At 38.9% G+C, this 23416-nt stretch overlaps 1 protein-coding gene across 2 annotated transcripts; it reads right to left on the reverse strand.

Annotated features, from left to right (window-relative positions):
- Positions 1-1513: 1513 nt before the first annotated feature.
- LOC137288256 (uncharacterized) lies at positions 1514-22708 on the reverse strand. 2 transcript variants are annotated; one of them, XM_067820720.1, is made up of 4 exons: positions 22627-22708; positions 21542-21575; positions 20572-21331; positions 1514-1981 (listed from the first exon to the last, which is right to left on the reverse strand). In XM_067820720.1, exons 2-4 carry the CDS (start codon positions 21545-21547, stop codon positions 1659-1661), a joined length of 1089 nt encoding a protein of 362 aa, XP_067676821.1. In that variant the 5' UTR covers positions 21548-21575; positions 22627-22708; the 3' UTR covers positions 1514-1658. The 2 variants fall into 2 exon arrangements, with proteins under 2 accessions (XP_067676821.1, XP_067676822.1); XM_067820721.1 differs by lacking the exon at positions 1514-1981 and adding an exon at positions 19275-20165.
- Between the last annotated feature and the right edge of the window lie 708 nt (positions 22709-23416).

The following is a 23416-nucleotide window of genomic DNA, read 5'->3' on the forward strand; positions in this document are numbered from 1 at the left end:
AAGCTGCATTCTAGCCCCCAATTCAAACCTAATTTCTTACTATCCTGATCCAAAAATGTAATTAAAGAATTTTAAATATATTTGATAATTGTGGTTTATTCAATTAAATCTGTAACCTTTACAAATTGTGTTCATTTATAATCAAGAATGTATATTCATATACTCTGTGAAATAAGAATCACTGTCCTGAACATCGTCCATGGAATAATATCTAATAAAGATGTAAGTAGGTTTGATTGTTTATTACGCTATCAATCTTGTGTTTTAAGTTATGAAAAACATTTATGTTCGTGGAAGAAACAGTTGGCATAACACACGATCTATTAGCATAAAGAACACCTAAGTAACTTCTATCCGATAACGCTCATTGTCTGTAACGGTAAACTGCAAGTGTAATGTGTACATGGCATTAAGGGGTTTCTCACATTTACAGGTTCATATTACGTTAAACCATCGTTCATATCACGAGTATCGTATCGTATTATGGTATTGTCAAATGCGCTAACCCACCTATGCATGTTGCAACCTGTACCTATTTGGCAATTTATGTCCCTGGGTTTCATGTACATGTATATACAACCAAGTATGTAAGGAGGCAATAAACATGCAACGTAATATACATGACGTAAAATGCAATGACGATGTTTGTTGGTAACCAACTGACACATATGGCATGACTTGCAGATTCCTCCATTTGCTGTCACAATTAGATCCCTACCAACTCAGATGATTTGACGCATGTTTGCTTTCACCATTTAGAAAGGCCATAACGTAAAACACATCGTTAAGGCTGCATAAAAAATAAATGTTTCTCGGGAACATGTTTTTCAAAAATAAGGATTGAGGAATGCATGTTGCAACCTGTACGTATCTGACAATTTATCTCCCTGGGTTTAATGTACATGTATACATGCCGAACATGTAAGGAAGCAGTAAATATGTAACGTTAATATACATGATGTAAAAAACAATGACGATGTTGGTCGGTAACCAACTGACACATCTAGCATGACTTTGCAGATTCCTCAATTTGTTGTCACAATTAGATCCCGACCAACTCATATGTTGTGACGCATGTTTGTTTTCTCCATGTAGAAAGGCCATAACGTATCATACATCAGTAACCATACTGTTATATCCAAACTCAAGTATGGTAAGTTAAGACACCATATTATATGAAACACTTTGGTTTCTTTTATTGAAAAATTAAATAAACTTACTACGCGATAATACAGATGTTCACTGCAACTGAAAACAGCCGCATTTCGTTTTAGTGAAAATCAAGAAAATGCTTAGCAGTATGACTTCTTACAAGTTGTTTAAGTACATCGCATGCTGTCATTAGACACGAGTTTTCTCTCCCACAAGTCAGCATGTCCTGTCACAAATGTAGTCGATATACCACTCCTTCTAGGTGACACGAGGGTGCGTCCGAGCGTGAGTGTGTGGAAATGTATGTACACACGCACATAGGTTGAACATATAGTGTACAAAAGCTCACACAGTTGAAATATTTTATGGTTTCAAAGGTTTTATTCGCTTTTGGTTTTAAGTAAATAAAATATGAAAAAGAAGGTCAATTTACAACGTGTCTTTGACGCCTTATCTTCAGAAGAAAGAACCTGTAATCCTCTGTCAGGTTTCATAGTCCAAGAGACTCACCAATCCCACGTCATCACCTCAGCTTCAATACCTTCCCAGTTAATGGTGCACCTATTGTTGCACTTCCACAAGATTTTCATTAATGATGCAATGGTTGCTTGATGTGAGGCTCTCTGCATCCACAAAGTCAATGCTTCAACAACTTGAAGCGGGGTAGACCCTGGGTGTTTTGTAATTATAGCTTCTCGCCTGGGTTGGGGGATATTCATTTCTGTAGCTATCAGCTGCCATTCAGCGCCGACGTGCCGTGCAATCCTCCCTATAAGTCTGTCAGTAACGACCAGTTGTTGGCGGTCATGAGGAACTCCCTGGAACCATTCTTCAATCCCAAATGCAAAAAGAAGACATCAGAAACTATCTGTTTGGTACTCTCCCATACTTGATTTTAATATACTATATGTTAAAATGGCCTGATGGTTTGGTACTACTGTCTATCCTAATATTTGCTAGGATGAAATTCAGTTAATTCAGGCTAAAAATGTTACATGTTGAAACAAGGGTAAAATATTCGGCTATGTTTGTTCTTGTGAAATATTTTAAGTGCTCTTCGAGACATTTCTAAATTGTTTTTTTTTTCATATATCAAAGTAGGCTGAAATAAACATGTTTAGTGCTTTCCACACACAAGATTGTGAGATATTTACGCATGCTGATAGTTTACCAGATACTAAGCTTGTTTACTTGAGAAAGATAAAAACATACCAGGTAAGTCTTCCATATCTGGCCTGTCTTCGCCTCCAGTTGCCTCCTGATTAGAAATCTGAAATCATCATACAGTTGTTGTATTATCATTATCCAAACCATCATTTCACTGTGACACTTGGAAACATTCCAGCCAAGATGCATTTCTTGTAAGGTCACATTTCGCCGTATGCACCCACGAGTACGTTGGTAAATGGCCAGATAGATGCCACATGTATACATGAAAACACCTTATTGTGGTTACAGCAACGTGTAGTAAACATGGAGAAAGTACTGTGACTTTGTGTCATTTACATTAACATTAACATTAACGGTGCATGATCCATTGGGATTGATATTGAAAAATAAGATGTGCCTTGGAGATTGACATCCTATGATCGAGAGAAATAGAACGCAACTGTGATCAGTTGAGCTCGGGTGGATACATGTATTGGCACTATACAAATATAAAGTAAAGTAATACAGCACACAGATACAGGTTAACACAGAGACAAACACACATCACACACAAAGGCAAACACACACTGACATATACATATATGCAAACACACACATACCCATTTACACACACACAAACACACAAACACACACGCGCACGCGCGCGCGCGCGCACACACACACACACACACAAATGCCAGAGTTCAACGTAACGAAGACTGAAAGGTTCGTACCCATGTCTCGTCTATACACGAGACATGAAACAATCCACCCCATAAGTCACCTGAGTCCATCTTAACCTCGTCACATCAGCCATTCTTTACATGAATCCTCCATGGCACTACTTCGACTTTGATTACTGAATAACCCGATGTGTCCACAACATCACCAGTAACAACAATCTGAATCAAACCTCGTTACGAGTTACGTCTTTACATTACATCTGTCTTGTGGGTCTGTGGTCGCCATTTTTCACCAAGCATGAGGACAAACTGAAAGTTGCCGTGTGTAAACACTGACTGCAGAAAGGTAAGGTTAGTTTGATACATCAGACAGAGACGAGTTGTTAAGTTTGAGAAATACTAATATGTACATATATGTATATGTTTCATACATACTTACTTGAACCAGAAGGAACAATTTTCGTTTCTACTCTTACATATGCAAATGAACTGCACTTATGACGCTATTTACGTCATAGCATGACCTGTACATGCGCAATGGAAGTAACTAACTCCTTCAAATACATACTTTTAAATTCAAAGTTTTGCAACATTTACGCATATAGAATGTGTTAATTTCTATTTTCCCAATAACTTCTTATAATGATAAGAAAATAATTATAATTATAGTCCCACTGGCTTATGGAGAAGAGTTTTATTTCTTGTCACTTTAGCATGGATCAAAATATAAAAAACATGAGACCGTCGCAGTTGTTTCCAGCATTGCAAAGTGAGGCGGATAAATCAGTGAAAAGGAATTACTTGTTTGAACCATATACCTGAAATTTGGTGTTTGGGCCGGCACTGAGGGTTTGTGTTGGTAATTGTTGTGTGAGCTGGTAATAAGCGTTTGGAGAGGTGATTGGTCTTTGGGCCTGTAATGAATGTTTGGGCCAGTAATTGGTCTTTGGGCCGGTATTGAGGGTTTGGGTTGGTAATATTTGTTTGAGCCGGTAATAAATGTTTCGGGTGGTATTGGTGTTTGGGCCGGTAATGAGTGTTTGGGCCGGTAATGTGTGTTTAGTCCAGTAATAGGTATTTTGGCCGGTGTTGCGTGTGTGGGCTAGTAATAAGTGTTTGGGGCGGTGATTGGTGTTTGGGCCGGTATTGAATGTTTGGGGAAGGTAATGAATGTTTGGGTCGATAATTGAGTTGTGGACCAATAATGGGTAAATGGTGAGATGAGATGCAAGTATAACAGTTCATTGTGCATCCGTCCCGTGCTATGTTGTGTTTGTGGTAACCCAAAATGATTGTAATTTTTATGGCAGTTCGAGAACCAATATTTTCTCGGACAATAACCTGTCTTAAGATATTCCGATCAAGATACATCACACTCGTCTAGGGAAACCTATTTTCTTCACGTATAGCCTGGAGACATCGAGAAATAAAAATGTATAAACATTACGTTGGCCGGGAACATGAATTTCAGAGCATTGGCCACAATCACATAAAATATTAAAAGCTTTTGACAGCCAACAGTAGTAGACACGCGAGACTATCGGAGGTTAATTTGTGAGCATAGACATCACAGAATGTGTTAGGTACTTTCGGCAGAAAATCTTACGAGTCATCTCAAGTCGGCCACTGAGAGCATCTACTGTGTATCCGAGTTGAGTCATGTCCAGAAAAAACTTCAAAACTAAAGGGTTTAGACAAAATGTGATAATTATCAAATTACTTGCATATTTACAGTTAGATATTTTGCTAATTAGTATTTTTTCTTTTGCAAAATGTCAAAAGAACAAGGTAACATGGATTTCTGAGACAATATCACTTGTGGATGTTGATATTCATATGCAGTTCATATAAACTGACGGGCAAAAGAAACGTCCCCGAAGTAAAAATTGAAATATTTTTGCTTATTTTGCCGTTATAACGGAAAATCAATAGGAACACATTCCCCGAACGCATGCGCACGTCACACCGAAAGGAAACTCACGTGGACCATGTTGTAAGCGTGAAAATCGCTTTATTCATGTTTTTTACATGTTTCTGCAGTAACATACCAGTATGAAATGACAGTATAAAAATGATGCTCGGCTGTTCGAATTCATCACTTCCCTACGTTGGACACGAAGAACATGCCTCGACTAACAGTAGAACACAGAGAACGAGCTATTGGGATGCGGCAGCTGGGTGCATCGCATAGTCATGTAGCCAGAGTCATGGGTTGCTGCAAGAAAACGATCACTAGACTGATGACACGCTCCCGAACAACCGGTCGGACTGCAGACAGGCCGAGGATAGGAAGACCACCCGTCACCACCCCTCGGGAAGACCACCACTTACGGGTGCTTCACTTGCGCAACAGATTCCTGACTCTGACGTCATCAGCAGCAACCAGCCTTGACCATGCAGTCAGTAGAAGGACTGTATCCAGACGACTCTGACGATTCGGTATCAGGGCCTACAGACCATTCCGGGGCATGACGTTAACGCTGCAATATCGACGTCGTTCTCTGGCTTAGGCAGCAGTCCTGTTTAGTGACGAGAGCCGTTTCCAGATGAACCAAGCCGATGATCGTGTATACAGACGTCAGAACGAACGCATCGTTATACATATCATATACAACACATAGTCACTGAGTGATCGAATGATAAGTGCAGTGGAGTGAGTGAGTAAGCGGTTTTACGTCGCTTTTAGCAGTATTTCAGGAATGTCACGGCGGGAGGTCACCAGAAATGGCCTTCGCGCACTGCATCCATATAGAGAAGCGAACCCGGATCTTCGGCGAGACGAGCGAACACTATTGCCACTAGGCTATACCCCACCACCCCTCAAGAACAGTGGAAGCTGTATAATCCGACATTCACTGCACCTTCGCACTGAATGTTGTGTTATCCCCATGACGAATTTACAGTTTGTATGATATTATTCAATATCATCAGAACACCCACTGAAATGATTAACACGATACATGTACAACGTGTGTGTACATCGATAACGACAGGAAATTCACAGTCTAAACATGCATGTCACGGGCTGAAATTCGGATTTCAACTTCAGCCTACAATAACTGCACGATACCTTCCAACTTCCATCAAGCAACAGGCACTCCCTTATCATTTAACTTCCTACGCACAGAACTAGATCAAACACCAATCATTTCAACTTGGAAACCAAGAAAATGCACAAAACAAAGACTATACTGAGAAATATTTGATGTCGAGCAATGATAAAGACATATAATTGGTAGTTCGTGTTGTACACAGGTGTCCATCTTGCAAACGTGTCACAAAATTCGAGTTAAACGACGATCTCGCAGACGTGGCGTCTGTAATTCCTTGCGCTTCAACTGTGGCTTGCATTCACGTGTGTGAGTGCGTTTGTACGTGAGGCCAGTCGTGGAGGCTGTTGTAGTGCCAGCCAATTCAGTTTCCATGCCCCAGTGTAACACCCACTGATACCCTACTCAGAAAGCGCCGATTGCATTATTCTATGATTATATACAAACAGAGGTTTATGATTCACAGATGGCAGAAAACGTTATTAACGACGTAACAGCATTTAAGGGTGTGTCAGGACGTTTAATTCCCAGTCTTGCCCGTGGTCGTAATGGGGTGTTTTACGGAGGTAATACGCAATGACGGGCGGTTTGGTTTACTAGATGACTGCATTTGACTGGTCAGTTAACAGCTGACGAAATTTTCCTTCTGTTGATGAAATCGCTAGAATGATGGGCAATTATCACTGAGTGCCAAAAACGTCATGGTTTCCAGTATGTACCGCCCAACATGGTGGACACACCAGATATTGATCATTGCACCTTCATTTCATCAGTTCCCATTTTTTCTGTCCGAAGCCAGTGGTTACATGAATGTTTCATGAATTTCAAAAAAGTACTCCACTGATTTCATTTGTATGTACACAGGCAAACTGTAGCAAAAAATGTACTTACTTCAAATACCACCCATTACATCTTTACATATAGTGTGTTTCCGATTACAATTCATGTTACAGTCTGATATAATTACAGTTTTTGTTTCACAAAATATGTGAACGAATCATATTTTCCAGTTCTTGATTCGCTAGTGCAAGTTCTGTTGCATTCAACACGTCGGATTTTCATCCTGGAAACGGACTAGAACGTCGTCAGTGTCTTAAAACCATTTCAACCTTCTGTGTATTCTATGTGAGGCTTACACACCGACAAACGAAGCTATTGGACTTAAACATATTTACAAGTGGTAATAAACAGTGTATGTATACGCTATAAAAAAAGTAGGGGAGCCTGAACATTCAAGTGGGATGGGAAGAATAAGCACAAACGAACTTTTCAAAGACAGACGCCTGATGAACGCACCACCATTTCTCTTTATCACCACCCCTAAATACAGCACATTGTATGTACGTGCACAAAATGGTCACATTCCTGGTGACTTTCGATAAAAGTGTCGTAATGGCACCCGTTATGTTTCATTCAAAGTCTCAAAATCATATCATACGATTGTATGATTGCAGACTTGGGGTATTTCCATTGTGTTACTAAATAAAGAAGTTTTTTTCCAATGTGGGTGCCATAAAAGGAAATAACGTCGTGGTAGGTGGACAGGAACAGCGAGTGACTGAGTATGGTTTTTTGGCAGTCTTCAGCATAATCACGAGGGTATGTTGGGGTGGGTGGGGGACGCATTGTACCTGATTACCCGTGTGGGGAAGCGAACCCGTTACTTCGGGGTGACGAGTGAAAGCTTTAACCACTAGACTACCCCAAAACAATATAGATAGTATGCCATCACATGTGCAAGTTCCCGTCTGTGGTGTATGTACGCCTGTATGTGAAGTCATACTGTGAACAGGGTACAGGGATATGGAGTTGAGGGTGGAAGAATCATAATTTAGAGACACAAATCTGGGATTCAAACCCAGACAAATACATGTCTGTAAAATACATGTATACCGACGCTTTATGACACTAAGTCATTCGTGTCCTTTAAGTCCATTCAGGTATGTGAATATTATAATTATGACAGGGGTCACCACAATGCACGCACTTTACTACATCAAGAATGTCACTCGTCACTGCGGTAAGGATTTTTTATTTTCTTTTATCTTTTTTTTTTCTTGTTGATAAGTCCACTTGAAGTAGTGAGCATCTTGTGAGTGAGAAAACGGTAGTCACGTGACATGAAACGGGTGTTTGTTAGTGTACCTATACACTGCAAGAGGGAGAAAGAGTGGAGGGAAGTATATGCATGCCGTGCTGTACGACGATCAGTCACAATACGACGTGCCCGAATGTTGTTACCCCGTACAACACCAGAATACTATTGAAGGGAGACAACCTGGTGTTCTGTTCCCTTGCCGATTAATACCAACTAAATGATTACCTTTGCCTCATCGGTCGTGGCTGTACAAGGGGATGAAGGGATATGTGTGTGTGTGTGTGTGTGTGTGTGTGTGTGTGTGTGTGTGTGTGTGTGTGTGTGTGTGTGTGTGTGTGTGTGTGTGTGTATTGCGTGTTTTGTTTTGTTTGTTTGTTTGTATGTGCATGCGTGTGTGTGTGCGCGCGGGCGTGTGTGTTGACTCATTCTCAATGTAAGTGCATTCTCAATCGAAAGTTTGAGGAAGAGGTTGCATGGTGAAATGGTCACGTATTTCTAAACTACGTTCATGATTTTTTAATGTCCAGTTGGGGAGTACTGCACTTTACCGAGCGCACTTTTTCAGATTCTGTAGCCTTCCGAACCTAACCCCAAACCCTAATGATCATAAAGGATGCCTAAACCTAACCCCTAACCCCAAACCCTAACCCTAAGGATCGTAAAGGGTGCTTCGCCCGGTAAACTGCATTCTAGCCCCAAATTCAAACCTAATTTCTTGTTATATAATTTATGAAGTTTAAATATATTTGATAATTGTGGTTTATTCAATTAAATCTGTAACCTTTACAAATTATGTTCATTTATAATCAAGAATGTATATTCATATACTCTATGAAATAAGAATCACTTGTCCTAAACATCGTCCATGGAATAATATCTAATAAAGATGTAAGTAGGTTTGATTTTTTTACGTTATCAATCTTGTGTTTCACGTTATGAAAAACATTTATGTTCGTGGAAGAAACATTTGGCATTACACACGATCTTTTAGCATAAAGAACACATAAGTAACTTCCATGCGATAACGTTCATTGCCTGTAACGGCAAACAGCACGTGTAATGTGTACATGGCATTAAGGGGTTTCTCACATGTACAGGTTCATATTACGTTAAACCATCGTTCATATCACGAGTATCGTATTGTCAAGTGCGCTAACGCACCCATGCATGTTGCAAACTATACATACTTGACAATTTATCTCCCTAGGTTTAATGTACAGTCATGTATATCATGCATACATGCCGACCATGTATAGAGGCAATTAATATGTAACGTCAATATGCACGACGTAATATACAATGACGATGTTTGCTGGTTACCAACTGACACATTTGGCATGACATAATTAGCTCCTTACCAACTCATATGATTCGACACATGTTTGTTTTCTCCATATAGAAAGGCCATAACGTATCATACACCATTAACCATACTGTAATATCCAAACTCAAGTATGGTAAGTTAAGACACCATATTATATGAAACGTTTGCCTAAATAGATCGCATGCTGTCATTAGACACCAGTTTCCTCTCCCACAACTCAGCATGTCCTGTCACAAACGGAGTCAATATGCCACTCTCTCTTGGCGACCCATGAAGGTCGGGGGTAGAATAGGTCTTCAGCAACCCATGCTTGCCACAATAGGCGGCTATGCTTCTCTTAAGAGGCGACTAACGGGATCGGGTGATCAGGCACATTGACTCCCACTTGTGCAGATCAGCGCGCATGCTGTTGATAACTGGATTGTCTGGTGCAGACTCCACTGCTTACAGACCGCCGGCATATAACTGGAATATTGCTGAGTGCGGCGTAAAACTAAACTCACTGGCTCCTTTCCTATTGACGACATTCCAAGTTCTCTTAGCTGAGGTATTTCTCACAAATATGGACTACAAAGTGGGATACTAAAATCAGATATTATGTTGCCACTTCGTTTTAAATCAAATCAATCCTATAATGTAACACTTTAATCAAGTATTTACCGAAAATGTATTGCATGTGGAAACGAGGTGAAATGTTAGGGGGGATATTCATTTCTGTAGCTATCAGCTGCCATTCAGCGCCGATGTGCTGTGCAATCCTCCCTATTAGTTTGTCAATAACGACCAGTTGTTGGCGGTCATGAGGAACTCCCTGGAACCATTCTTCAAATCCCAAATGCAAAAAGAAGACAACATCAGAAACTATCTGTTTGGTACTCTTCCATATTTGACTTTAATATACTATATGTTAAAATGGCCTGATGGTTTTCTCATTTTGTACCAGTGTCTATCATATCACTTGCTAGAATGAAATTCAGTTAATTCAGACTAAAAATGCTGTGTTGTTAAACCAGGGTAACATATTCTGCTGTGTTTGTTCTTGTGAAATAATTTAAGTGTTCTTCGAGGCATTTCTAAACTGTGTTTTTTCACATATCAAAGTAGGCTGAAATATACATGTTTACTGTTTTCCACCGACAGGATTGTGAGAAATGCATGTATGCAGACTTACATCATCCAACGTTTACCAGATACTAAGAAAAGAAAGATAAAAACATACCAGGAAAATCTTCCTGGTGTGGATTCCCTTCGCCTCCAGTTGCCTCTTGATTGGATCCAGTGAGACTGGTGGGACGTTGCTTCATCAATAAACATATTATTCTTTTTCCGGTACTACTAAGTCGATTCAAAAGGATTGTCATATTCAGAATATTTAACGACATCTCTAATAAATACATTTTCAGTTCCTAGAAATATATAACTTACAGTCATGTTTTCCTGCATATGTCTTTACAAAAACCTGAAATGAGAATACAGTGGCAGTGACATGATAGTATCATAGCATCACGATATATACTCATCATCATCATCATCATCATCATCATCATCATCGTCGTCGTCGTCGTCGTCGTCGTCGTCGTCGTCATCATCATCATCATCAGCAGCATCATCATCGTCATCATCATAATCAGCAGCAGCAGCAGCAGCAGCATCAGCAAACATTCAACCCTTAGTAAATAATATTTTTGTCATTTTGATTTTTATACGCAGTTTTGTGTTCTGATTATGCATTTGATTATACATGCGCACTTCAGCACACGGATCTCAACTCAGCATTCCTCGATCACCAAATACCACAACGCTGAATGTAACGAATACGGAAAGGTTTGCACTCGGAACAATGCATACATGATAAGAAACAATCCACCCCATAAGTCACCTTGGGTCAACATAAACAATTCTCAGTACCAATCCCTAATGGCAGTTTGATGACTAAACAACCCCATGTATGCACAACTTCACCAGTGACACCAATCTGAATCATATCGATCTCGCCACGAGTTACGTCTGTCCTTGCATTACATTGTATTTTGGGTCTGTTGTCGCCATTTTCAACCATGTGACAGACCTTAAGATATACCGACAGTTACAGATATAGTTTTATAAAGTGAATAAAAACTGTTACAAGAAATTGATCAGGTTAGCCTGAAGCATCAGACAGAGAGATGTCAAGTTTGAGAAACACTAGTCAGTGCAGTTATCAACATACCTGAGGGTAGCGACAAATGAACTGCATTCATGACACGACTTACGTCAGAGCTTTGGCTGTACATGCACAGAGGAAGTAACCAACTCATTTCCGTTAATTATGCTCTGAACAAAACTGCGTTATACTTTTAGATTCAAGTATGGGCAAGAGTTACGTGTACACTGTAAATATCTAAGTTCCTAATACCTTGAAATGAGGAAGTAATAATCACATTTGTCATATAGCTTTGTGGATGGTTTTCTTGTCACTCTGAATCTTTATGTATGCATGGATCTAAATATGAAACACATGAGACCGTTGCAATTGTATCCGACGTTTCAAATTCAGATTGGTCTGTCAGTGACTATTTGATAGTCATTGAACTATGTATCTGAAATTTAAATTAACTTGTATGAAAATGTGTAGCACAACCCACATATCTCGCATCATGTTTTATGTATTTCACGTAGCCACCAAATTCTGAACATGTGTAGGTTGGATGTAAAAAAATCCCAGAAATAAATAAGGACAAAATCATCTGAATAATGTTCTTGATCGTCATTCATTGTAATTCTTATTACAATTTCTCTGTTTTAAAGATAGACATTTATATGGTGAGGCTGTACGGTACGTGATGGTTCGAGTCAGCGGTGTTGGAATTGGAAGCGTCTGGGATCACAATAGCCAATATCAATACCACTACACAGTCTCTGGGACCACTATAGTCAATACATAACGCAGTCCCTAGGACCATAACAGTCAACATATAACACAGCTTCGGGGACATCAGCAGATAATATATAACACAGTGTCTGGAAGCACAAGAGTCAATATAGCGTCACATGCATGGGACCATAGCAGTCACTGGGACATTTAACTGTTGTTTCTGGGGCATGAGCAGTCAGTATAACTACACAGACTTTAGGACCACAAGAGTCAATACTAAATAGAGTCCTTTTGACCATAGCAGTCAATATAGCTTCACAGACTATAGGGCTGTAGCAGTCATTATAACTACGTAGTCCATGTAGACTCAGCAATCACTATAGTTACACAATCAACTGAACCACAACAGTCAAAGTAGTTTTACAGTATTTGGCGCTACAGCAGACAATATAACCACACAGTCTATCTGATCACAGCAGTCAGTATACAGATTTCGCACATGAGGTTACACTAGTCTGGACAGGACAACAATGGGCAGGTTGCCAAAACAATCGCTTACAGTAGACACGTAATAAGTCTAGTTATGAGTTCACTGCCTGGGCTGGTTTGAATGGGTGTTAATGGTTATGCTAGCTCCTTCACTTCATTGCACACACGAGTTGCATCTGAACACCTGCTGCTGTGTCAACTTACAATCGAAGATATTTTAGAAGCCATATTGTGTTCTCCTATATAAACAACGCCACTGCAGGTTAAGAGCGTGTCGTGAGTAGAAATATTTCCGGGTAGCATGTTTCATACAGGGGCTGAGCGGGAATAAACGGCTTGAGTGACCGATCTTTTACGAAATGGTACTTGTTACGTGCATATCATTTCTGAGAAATGTGCGTATGTCACAGATAAAGAAATCGGATGACCCCTCAACGGACTTCGTGTCGAAATTCATGGGACCTGTGGATTAATTCTAAATGTAGAACTCTACCAACAATCTGAGCAATATATAGCGAGATTAAAATGTTACAGTTTGGGATCTTTCAACCTGACTAGTGAACATGGCTCAATGCACCCCACCCCTTCACGTTTTTCTCCCTACTCCATACACATGTGGATACCGTCTCTACATTCTACGAAAAGGGATGTTGATATTTAGCAGATCTTTCTGTAATCCACAAATGTCACGCGAACGAGGGTGTAGGCTCTGCCATCTCCTATCACCTTACCTATTTATCCCTGTGGCTGACAACCTTGAAAATAAGGATGCATTGGTCGCTTTGTGTACGAAGACAGGCCAAAATACATATGTTCAAAGTGACTACAGCTAACAGAGAGGCGTTGTTAAAACGTTGTGAAAACATAATTGTGTGGAGGTTTACTTTACGCTTCAAAAACGTTTGAAAAAACGTGTACGAGAAACATTCCATCAGGTGTCAGAACCGATGGGCATCTTCTGATATTGTTGCAAGGTCAGTTACCAACTGTAAGTGTATTGAATCCCGTCCAGTAAGTGCATACACGTAAGTAAATTTGTTATTCATGTTATCCGTTATCAATTAATAAAAGTAAAAACAAAACAATGATATGTTTTAAAGAATACTTTATTCCATCAATACATATGGAAAATAGTCAGTCATCTTTCTCATCGAGCACATAACAAATATCTATAAATATTCGCTGTCACTTCTTTCTTGATGATGATACACTTACTGCTAAGAAATGTTTCTATGTCGTCAAACTACAAATTCCCACCAGTATTTACCTAAAGCTTCAGAATATGAACAGAACAATCAACCTAGAACATTAATCACATTCAATAGGAATTTATTAACAACCAATTAAAGCAATTCCCCTTCATCTGGTGATATTGCATGATACTTGTCCAAACTACGGACATCATTTAAAGAACACAAGAAAGTTGCTACTCGCAATAGTTTTACAGGAATATATATTGTACATTTCTTACAGATGACACAAGTATAACTGATTAGTTCCCTTTTAATATCAGGATAAACTTTAATTTAAAGTTCTTCTTCATAACACGTCTTCATTTCTTGTTCAAAAGTGCCATGTTACATTTACGTATGACGGGGTGACATTTGTTGTGAGGAATCATAGTCTGGTCGTTAGGGAAGTGACGTATTGTTTTTGCTATAAAATAACGAACTGGGATCACCGACTCAAATGCAATTCCCAGATTTCCTGTTCATAGGCGATTAGCAAGATCATGATCAAATCTGTGTCAGCAGGTTTGATACAGGGCAAAGGAAATAGAGGGAAAATTCCTATATTTGCAAACACGTCTACATTTTGGTCTACAAGTTAGTAGTCCACGTTTGTTTGCAATTTAATTGGTATACTCCTCACTCCATATTGCGTTATTTGCAAACACAAGTACATTATGACATAGTTTGGATATATATTACTCAATTAGTAAACAAAAACACTCATTCTAACAGTACAAATAAATTTATATATGTTATCGTCACAAAAATGTTATGTCACAGGGAATCTATATCACATATGTGTCAAGGAAACATGGCAGGAATACGTACTGTTACAAACAAAGGCAGGATATAGAATTTGACTGAAACACGTAAGTGGTGTTTTATCACGTTGACTTTGCAAATTGATGTTTTCTGAACAACAATGTGAATGTAAGTGTCTCCATTTAGAAAGCTCGTCAGATGTGCATAATATGTTCCACCTGGTATGTACAGAGTCCAAATTTTAATGCACGGAGTTCCTGCTCTCCAGAGCTGACACCGGTACAAGAGATATCAAGTTGTCCACGCCGAGAAGGCTGAATCTAGGAGCACGTCAGTAAATGGGCGATCATGTTTACAATAAAATGTTGGATCTGTAGTAAATAGTATAATACAAAATCAGTGTTTTAATGAAACACATGACATACTTGACAAAATGTTCACTGCAGTTGATTAATATCTCACAAATATTTATATAAATGTGTAAATGCATAAACATTTTTTTTCAAGTTTCATCCCTGCAGTGAAGAGAGACATGCTTATCTGGAAAGGTTAATCCCGGAATGTTTCAATAACGACTTTATAACCTTGAGATATGGTTCCATTCAAACTTTATAGAAACCTTAACCGGTGTTTCAATAACGTTTCTGAAACGTTGGTGTGTAGAAGTCTGGATTTTGTTTTTTGATAATATTTTCATAAATTTTCAAAATAACGTTTAGAATACGTTTTAAAAACATTATAAAAACGTTTTTATGAAACATTTCCCTAAGAAACTAATAGTAAACGTTCTATATACGTTTTGTGTGAGCTGGGTATAGCGAAATCACAAGCGTCGCGTAGGTTTAAATTCTGTTTCAATTAGAGCCACTCGACCACGTGCAGTAAAACACCATAAACATAAATATTCTGTTAGCGTCAGTATGTGCCAGTGACGGTTTTAAGGTCGATATTGTGGGCCTATCATTTTATCGAAACAATTAGATTATCACAGAAAAGGGTTGGAAACAAAAATATGCATCGGATAGCTGCAGAAGGCACAAACAGTACCTTACGGGGTGATAGCTTATTCTAATATGTAGATTCAAGTTTACATCAAAAAGATCTGGATTTGTAGTAGTTGCATTTTCAAAAAAATATACCCACAATAAAGTCTCATTATATTATTGTAAATATGCTTATGAAGGTTTTTTATCATTAGTTACCAGATGAGGTTACAGATTATGAGATTCCAACATATAATGTTGTAAACAATAATAATCTTGAAAATTAATTGTCTCGGACATTTTATTCATAATTTGGGCATGAGGTCACTAGCACAGCAACAATGACAATTCACACGAAAACGGTACATCTAGACTTCTTTATATGTGAATATAAACCAAACTTGTTTTGCTGAATCACATCAAGCAAACTATCCGCTGAAACCTGCAGGTCTCAAGTGTCTTTTATAAGATGAAAAATTACATAGGGCGGGTACATGAATTTCAGAGTATTGAATATTTGAATCACGTAAAAAAATTAAAACCTTTTCACAGCAAGCTCTTGCAATAGCAGACGCAAGAGACTGTCGGAGGTTAATTTGTGAGCATAGAAATCACAGAATGCGTCAGGCTCTTTTGCCAGAAAATCTCTGATGTGAAAAACAAAAAACAGAACAAGTACAAAACCTCGATACGTTGTTGGCGTCGTAGAAGCAATTCAGGGTGTGTCAAGACATCGTATTTTCAGTGGTCGTTGTCGTTAAGGAGTGTTTCACAGAGGTAATACACAATGACGGGCGATTTGATTTGATTTTACTAGATGACTGCATTTGACTGGTCAGTTATCAGCTGACGAAATGTTCCTTCTGTTGATCAAATCACTAGAATGATCTGCAATTATCACTGAGTGACAAAAACGTCATGGTTTCCAGTATGTACCGCCAAACATGGAGGACACACCAGATATTGATCACTGCACCTTCATTTCATCAACAGGCAAACTGTAGCGTAAATTGTACTTACTTCAAATACTATCCTTTGCATCTTTACATTTAGTGTGCTTCCCATTACAATTCATCTTACAGTCTGATATAATTACAGTTTTTGTTTCACAAATTTTGTGAACGAATCATACTTTCCAGTTCTTGATTCGCTAGTGCAAGTTCTGTTGTATTCAGCACGTCGGATCTTCATCCTGGAAACGGACTAGAACGTCATCAATGCCCTAAAACCATTTCAACCTTCTGTGTAATCTATGTGAGGCTTACTAACCGACAAACGAAGCTATTGGACTTAAACATATTTATAAGTGGTCATAAACAGTGTATGTATACGGTATAAAAAGTAGGGGAGTCTGAACTTTCAAGTGGGATGGGAAGAATAAGCACAAACGAACTTTTCAAAGAGAGACACCTGATGAATGCACCACCATTTCTCTTTATCAGCACTCCTAAACGCAACACATTGATGTATAAGTGCACCACGCAATAGCCCCATAAAATGGACACATTCCTGGTGACCTGCGATATGTGTCGTGAAATGGCACCAGTGATATTTCATTTGAAATCTTAAAATCATATCAAATGCATGGTAGTTATAAAGCTTACTTTAACTTACCTAAGTGCCGATATGAGGGTTTACTCACTCTATATTTTTGCTTACACCCGCCTCTGGTATCTATTGATAGACATAGGGTGTGTCTTTTCTTTTGCGCGTTTGTTTTTTGTTTTTAGTTGTTGTTTGGTTGGTGTTTGGTATGTGTGTGTGTGTGTGTGTGTGTGTGTGTGTGTGTGTGTGTGAGAGAGAGAGAGAGAGAGAGAGAGGGTGCTTCGCCCGGTAAACTGCATTCTAGCCTCCATTTCAAACCTAATTTCTTGTTATACTGTTCCAAAAATGTAATTAATGAATTTAAAAATATATTTGATAATTGTGGTTTATTCAATTAAATCTGTAACCTTTACAAATTATGTTCATTTATAATCAAGAATGTATATTCATAGACTCTATGAAATAAGAATCACTGTCCTAAACATCGTCCATGGTATAATATCTAATAAAGATGGAAGTAGGTTTGATTGTTTAATACGTTATCAATCTTGTGTTTCACGTTATGAAAAACATTTATGTTCGTGGAAGAAACAGTTAGCATAACACACGATCTATTAGCATAAAGAACACCTAAGTAACTTCCATCCGATAACGCTCATTGCCTGTAACGGCAAACTGCAAGTGTAATGTGTACATGGCATTAAGGAGTTTCTCACATTTACAGGTTCATATTACGTTAAACCATCGTTCATATCACGAGTATCGTATCGTATTATGGTATTGTCAAATGCGTTAACCCACCTATGCATGTTGCAACCTGTACCTATGTGACAATTTATGTCCCTGGGTTTAATGTACATGTATTTAGCCGATCATGTATAGAGGCAATAAATATGTAATGTTAATATCCATGACGTAAAATACAAGGATTGTGTTCGCTGGTTACCAACTGACACATTTGGCATCACTTGCAGATTCCTCCATTTGCTGGCATAATTAGATCCCTACAAACTCAGATGATTTGACGCATGTTTGCTTTCACCATTTAGAAAGGCCATAACGTAAAACACATCGTTAAGGTTGCAGAAAATAATTAATGTTTCTCGAGCACATTTTTTTTCAAAAATAAGGACTGAGGGAGGTATTTTTCTATTTTTCGTTTAAAAAAACAGATGAGGAGCAGGCATTTTATTTGTTCCCCAGTTGTATCGTCTTTTTTGTGTATACTTTAATTCGTAACGTGAGTGTATTACAAACCTGAATATCCTTTGAAATAGCACTGAATACTGAAATTAAGCTTCAGAAAGTAAGCAAAAAAAAACATCATCTGAACTGCCTTTATTCTGATTATTAAATTTGTAAATAGCAGTCTTTGAATACCCTCACACATCCTATCAAACATAAATCAGGTACACTACCACAGCATCTCATCACACACTTTGTCTCCTTTTACTTTCATGTTTATGATTCGTAGAACATTGACCACAAATAGGATAGCTATCCCTCATCGCATCCTGACACACCAAACCATCACTGATCCCACATTAAAATCAAATATCTGGGAAAGATTTGCAGCTAAAATAGGGGGCTTCAACAGGGGTTTGGCAGAACAGATTGACCCTTGCATCAACTTTACTGTCAATGCTCTCATTTTTTCGAGTGGACCCTTCTCGGTATCGCTTTTCTTGAAGCTCAGTTCCACAAGTGTAGTCAACTAACTGGATGAATCTGTCAAGACGAGTCTGGTCTACTGGGTCCGTTTGGTCCCATCATAAAGCACCAGTGGCTTGTCACAGTCTGAACATGTGATGACTCTCTTGACTGTGTTGGCGGTCTGAGCAGAAAGGCTGAACTGAATCTTGTGAGCTGCCTTTCCATTAGTAGCCACACTGCTGGGACAGTGCTCCTCTGTAGTCTATACTGATTGAGAAAAAGTCAAAGTCAAAGACAAAGTCATTGCACATTGTTTTATTCGTGTTCTTCTCTTTAAACATAAGTTTTGCTGGTGTACATATTTTGGAGCCCGATTCTTTAAGGCATTGGAACGCACGTTTTCAGCTTCAAGACAGTAGAATCATTCCCTAGATTCTCACTTTCACAACAGATGTCGGACGTAGACGTTTTGTTTTCAGCAATGTTAAAAATGAAAAAATCTTCCAAAATTAATCTTAACACCCTTCACGGTATCGGTCATGAAAATGGCATCAAACAAATCCACTTTTGATTTGGATACTGAGCATGTAATAATGCAGTGTGTTAAGTCATTGTAATATTCGGTGAAACCTGGCCCGGTGACCGTATCTGCTTTTAGTTTCTTCTTAGATACGACATAAAATAGTTTTTTCAGCGATTAATTCTTATCAAACCCACACAAAATTGATCATATGGACAATTTTCAGACACGAGACGCGCCATTTTCCCTTTAAATAGAAACTCCATACACCGACATAGGCAGCGCTAAGGCTGTACAATAATTACAGCGCTGTTACAGTGCACTGTAGCACATGCTGTTGATCCAAGAGACTCACCAATCCTACTTCATCACCTCAGCTTCAATACCTTCCCAGTTAATGGTGCACCTATTGTTGCACGCCCACAAGATTTTCATTAATGATGTAATGGTTGCTTGACGTGAGGTTTTCTGTTTCCACACGGACATTGCCTCACTAACTCGAAGCTGTATAGTTGGGTGTTTTACAATTATAGCTTCTCGCTTGGGTTTGTCGATACCCATTTCTGTAGCTATCACCTCCCATTCAGCGCCGATGTGCTGTGCAATCCTCCCTATTAGTTTGTCAGTAACGACCAGTTGTTGGTGGCCATGAGGAACTCTCCGGAACCAGTCTTCAACCCCAAATGCAAAAAGAAGGCATCTGAAACTATCTGTTTGGTACTCTTGCATATTTGACTTTAATATATCATGTGTTAAAATGGCCTGATGGTTTTCTCATTTTGTACTACTGTTGTTTACATATAACACTTGCTAGGATGAAATTCAGTTAATTCTAAAAATGTTGCATGCTGAAACAAGGGTAAAATATTTTGCTATGTTTGTTCTTGTGAAATAATTTAACTGTTATTCGAGACACTTCTAAACTGTGGGGTTTTTTTTACATATCAAAGTAACCTGAAATATACATGTATACTGCTTTCCACAGACAGGATTGTGAGATATTTACGCATGCTGGTATACATCATCCAAAGTTTACCAGATACTAAGCTTGTTTACTTGAGAAAGATAAAAACATACCAGGTAAGTCTTTCATATCTGGCCTGTCTTCGCCTCCAGTTGCCTCATGATAAGATCCAGTGAGACGGATGGGGCCTTCCTTCATCAGGGTACGTAGTTCATTTATAAGTTCTCGTCCAACTGAAGTGAGTTTGTTGAGTTCCTCCTTTGCCTCTGTAAGGTCCTCCGTCATGGTTTGCAATTCTATCAGAATCTTTCGATCGTCTTCAGAAAGTGTATTGGAGAGTTCGTTGATACGCTTTTCTAGTTCCTGCCTCAGGGTGTTCATTTCATTCAGAAGCTCCTGGCGCTCCATGTCATCTGGTTCGATGTGAGTCAAGTTGTTTTCGTTCAGACCCATGTCTGTGAATACCTTCTTGACTTGGCGCATATCATTGTCATAGTCACCCCGGTGACGAACTAAGTCTACATTGTGTGCATATTGGTTCCGTAACTTTCTCAAGATGCTGACACTCTCACTGTACGTACTGTCAATGGCGTTCATAAGGGAGTACTCGATGAACGCTCTACACAAAACAGTCATGTCCCAGGCCTCCACTTTGCCAGTTTTAATCATATCATCATATCGTTTGTCTATTGACCTGGGTTTGTATTTATCAAAAAATGATTCCCCCGAGGTTCGGTCGTCCTGCCATGGGCTACCTTCCAGCTGTTCCCATAACTTTTTAAACAGCTGACGTAGTTCCGGGGCTATGGCCTTGTGGAGAATCCTTAGTCCCTTGAAGTACAGGAGTTCTTCCTCTGATATACTCTGTGGACCCTGGAAAATATGTCTAACCATAGGTCAGTAAAATACATTTAACAAGACAATGAATAACTTTAAAATAACATATTTCTCTCCTACTTATCATTCTGATAATAAATTGCCTGTAAATATATTATTCTATTTCCGATGCTACGAAGTCACTGGCACCTTTAACAAATCCATTTTCACTTCCTAGAAATTTATTGAGGTCAGTTTATTACTCACAGCCATGTTTTCTTCAAAGTGTCTTGGATGAAACCTGAAATCATCATGCAGTTGTTGTATTATCATTATCGTAACCATCATCTCACTGTGACACTGGGAAACATTCCATAGTAAGATATATTTCTTGTAGTTTCACATTTCGCCTTATGCACTTAAAAGAACCCACGAGTACGTTGGTTAATGGCCAGATAGTTGATACGTACATCAAAACACCTAATTGTGGTTACAGCAACGTGTAGTAAACATGGAGAAAGTACTGTGACTATGTGTCATTTATATTAATATTAACATTAACGGTGCATGATCTGCTGAGATTTGAGATTGGAAAATAAGATGTGCTTTTGAGATTGACATCCTATGATCGAGAAAATTAGAACGTGCCTTTGATCAGTTGTGCTCGGGTGGATATTGGCAATATACAAAAATAATGTAATGTAATATAGCACACCGACAGATTAACACAGAAACAAACACACATCACACACAAAGGCAAACACACACACTGACGTATACATATATGCAAACACATGCATACCGATTTACACACACACGCGCGCGCGCGCACACGCACACGCACACACACATACACACAAAACAAAACAAACTCATACGCACACACACATACACACAAAACAAAACAAACTCATAGATCTCAACTCAACACTCCTTGATCATCAAATGCCACAACGCTGTACGTAACGTAGATTGAAAGGTTTGTACCCAGAAGAATATACACGAGACATGAAACAATCCACCCCATAAGTCACCTGAGTACATCTTAACGGCGTCACATGAACCATTCTTTACATGAATCCTCCATGGCAGTACTTCGACTTTGATTACTGAAAAACTCGATGTGTCCACAACAACACCAGTAACAACAATCTGAACCCCGTTACGAGTTACGTCTGTTCTTTGTTCTTTGTCTCGTGGGCCTGTGGTCGCCATTTTTCACCAAGCATGAGGATATACTGACAGTTGCCGTGTGTAAACACTGATTGCAGAAAGGAAAGGTTAGTTTGGTACATCAGACAGAGATGAGTTGTTTGAGAAATACTATTATGTACAGTTTCACACGTACTTACGTGAACCAACAGGAACAATTTTCTTCTCAACTATTACATATGCAAATGAACTGCACTTATGACGAAATTTACGTCATATCATGAGCTGTACATGTGACTAACACCTTCAAATAAATACACAACCGGACGCTGGAAGATGGAAAGGAGGCGAAGAGCGGTCTGATCTGCCACGGGTTGAGCTTAACATGTTGAATAAAAAATATTTCACGTGTAATAGTTCAACATGGGGTTGGATATGTGAGTGCACAACCCACTGAAGAAATTGGTATATACTTTTGACAGTGGCAATATTTTATTTTCACATGAAAAATATTTTCCGAACCGAAGTGAGGATAGTTCGTCGCCAACGTTTGGTCGCATTGCTCGCATTGGAAAATACTGGTCATTTTCTCTATTCTGCGCAACCCACTTACGTTAAAGTTTGCCTGGTGTTCTATGATAATATACGAATACAAGGTATTTGATTCACAGGTGGCAGAAAACGTTGTTGGCGTAGTAGCAGCAATTAAGGGTGTGTCAGAACATCTAATTTTCAGTCTTGTCCGTAGTCGTTAAGGTGTGCTTTGGGGAGGTAACACACAATGATGAGCGGTTTGATTTGATTTTACTAGATGACTGCATTTGACTGGTCAGTTATCAGCTGACGAAATGTTCCTTCTGTTGATCAAATCACTGGAATGATCGGCAGTTTTCACAGAGTGACAAGAACGTCATGGTTTCCAGTATATAACGCCCAACATGGAGGACACACCAGACATTGATCGTTCCACATTCATTTCATCAGTTTCCA

Source organism: Haliotis asinina, chromosome 6 (genome assembly GCF_037392515.1).
Source record: "Haliotis asinina isolate JCU_RB_2024 chromosome 6, JCU_Hal_asi_v2, whole genome shotgun sequence".
Taxonomy (NCBI): Eukaryota; Metazoa; Mollusca; class Gastropoda; order Lepetellida; family Haliotidae; genus Haliotis; species Haliotis asinina.

Bases quoted from the DNA above. Each gene is read 5' to 3' on its own strand.
- LOC137288256 (XM_067820720.1), bottom strand. The intron at 1,982-20,571 runs GTATGTTTTTAT...TTGGGATTGAAG, and splicing joins AGATATGAAAGACTTACCTG to AATGGTTCCAGGGAGTTCCT.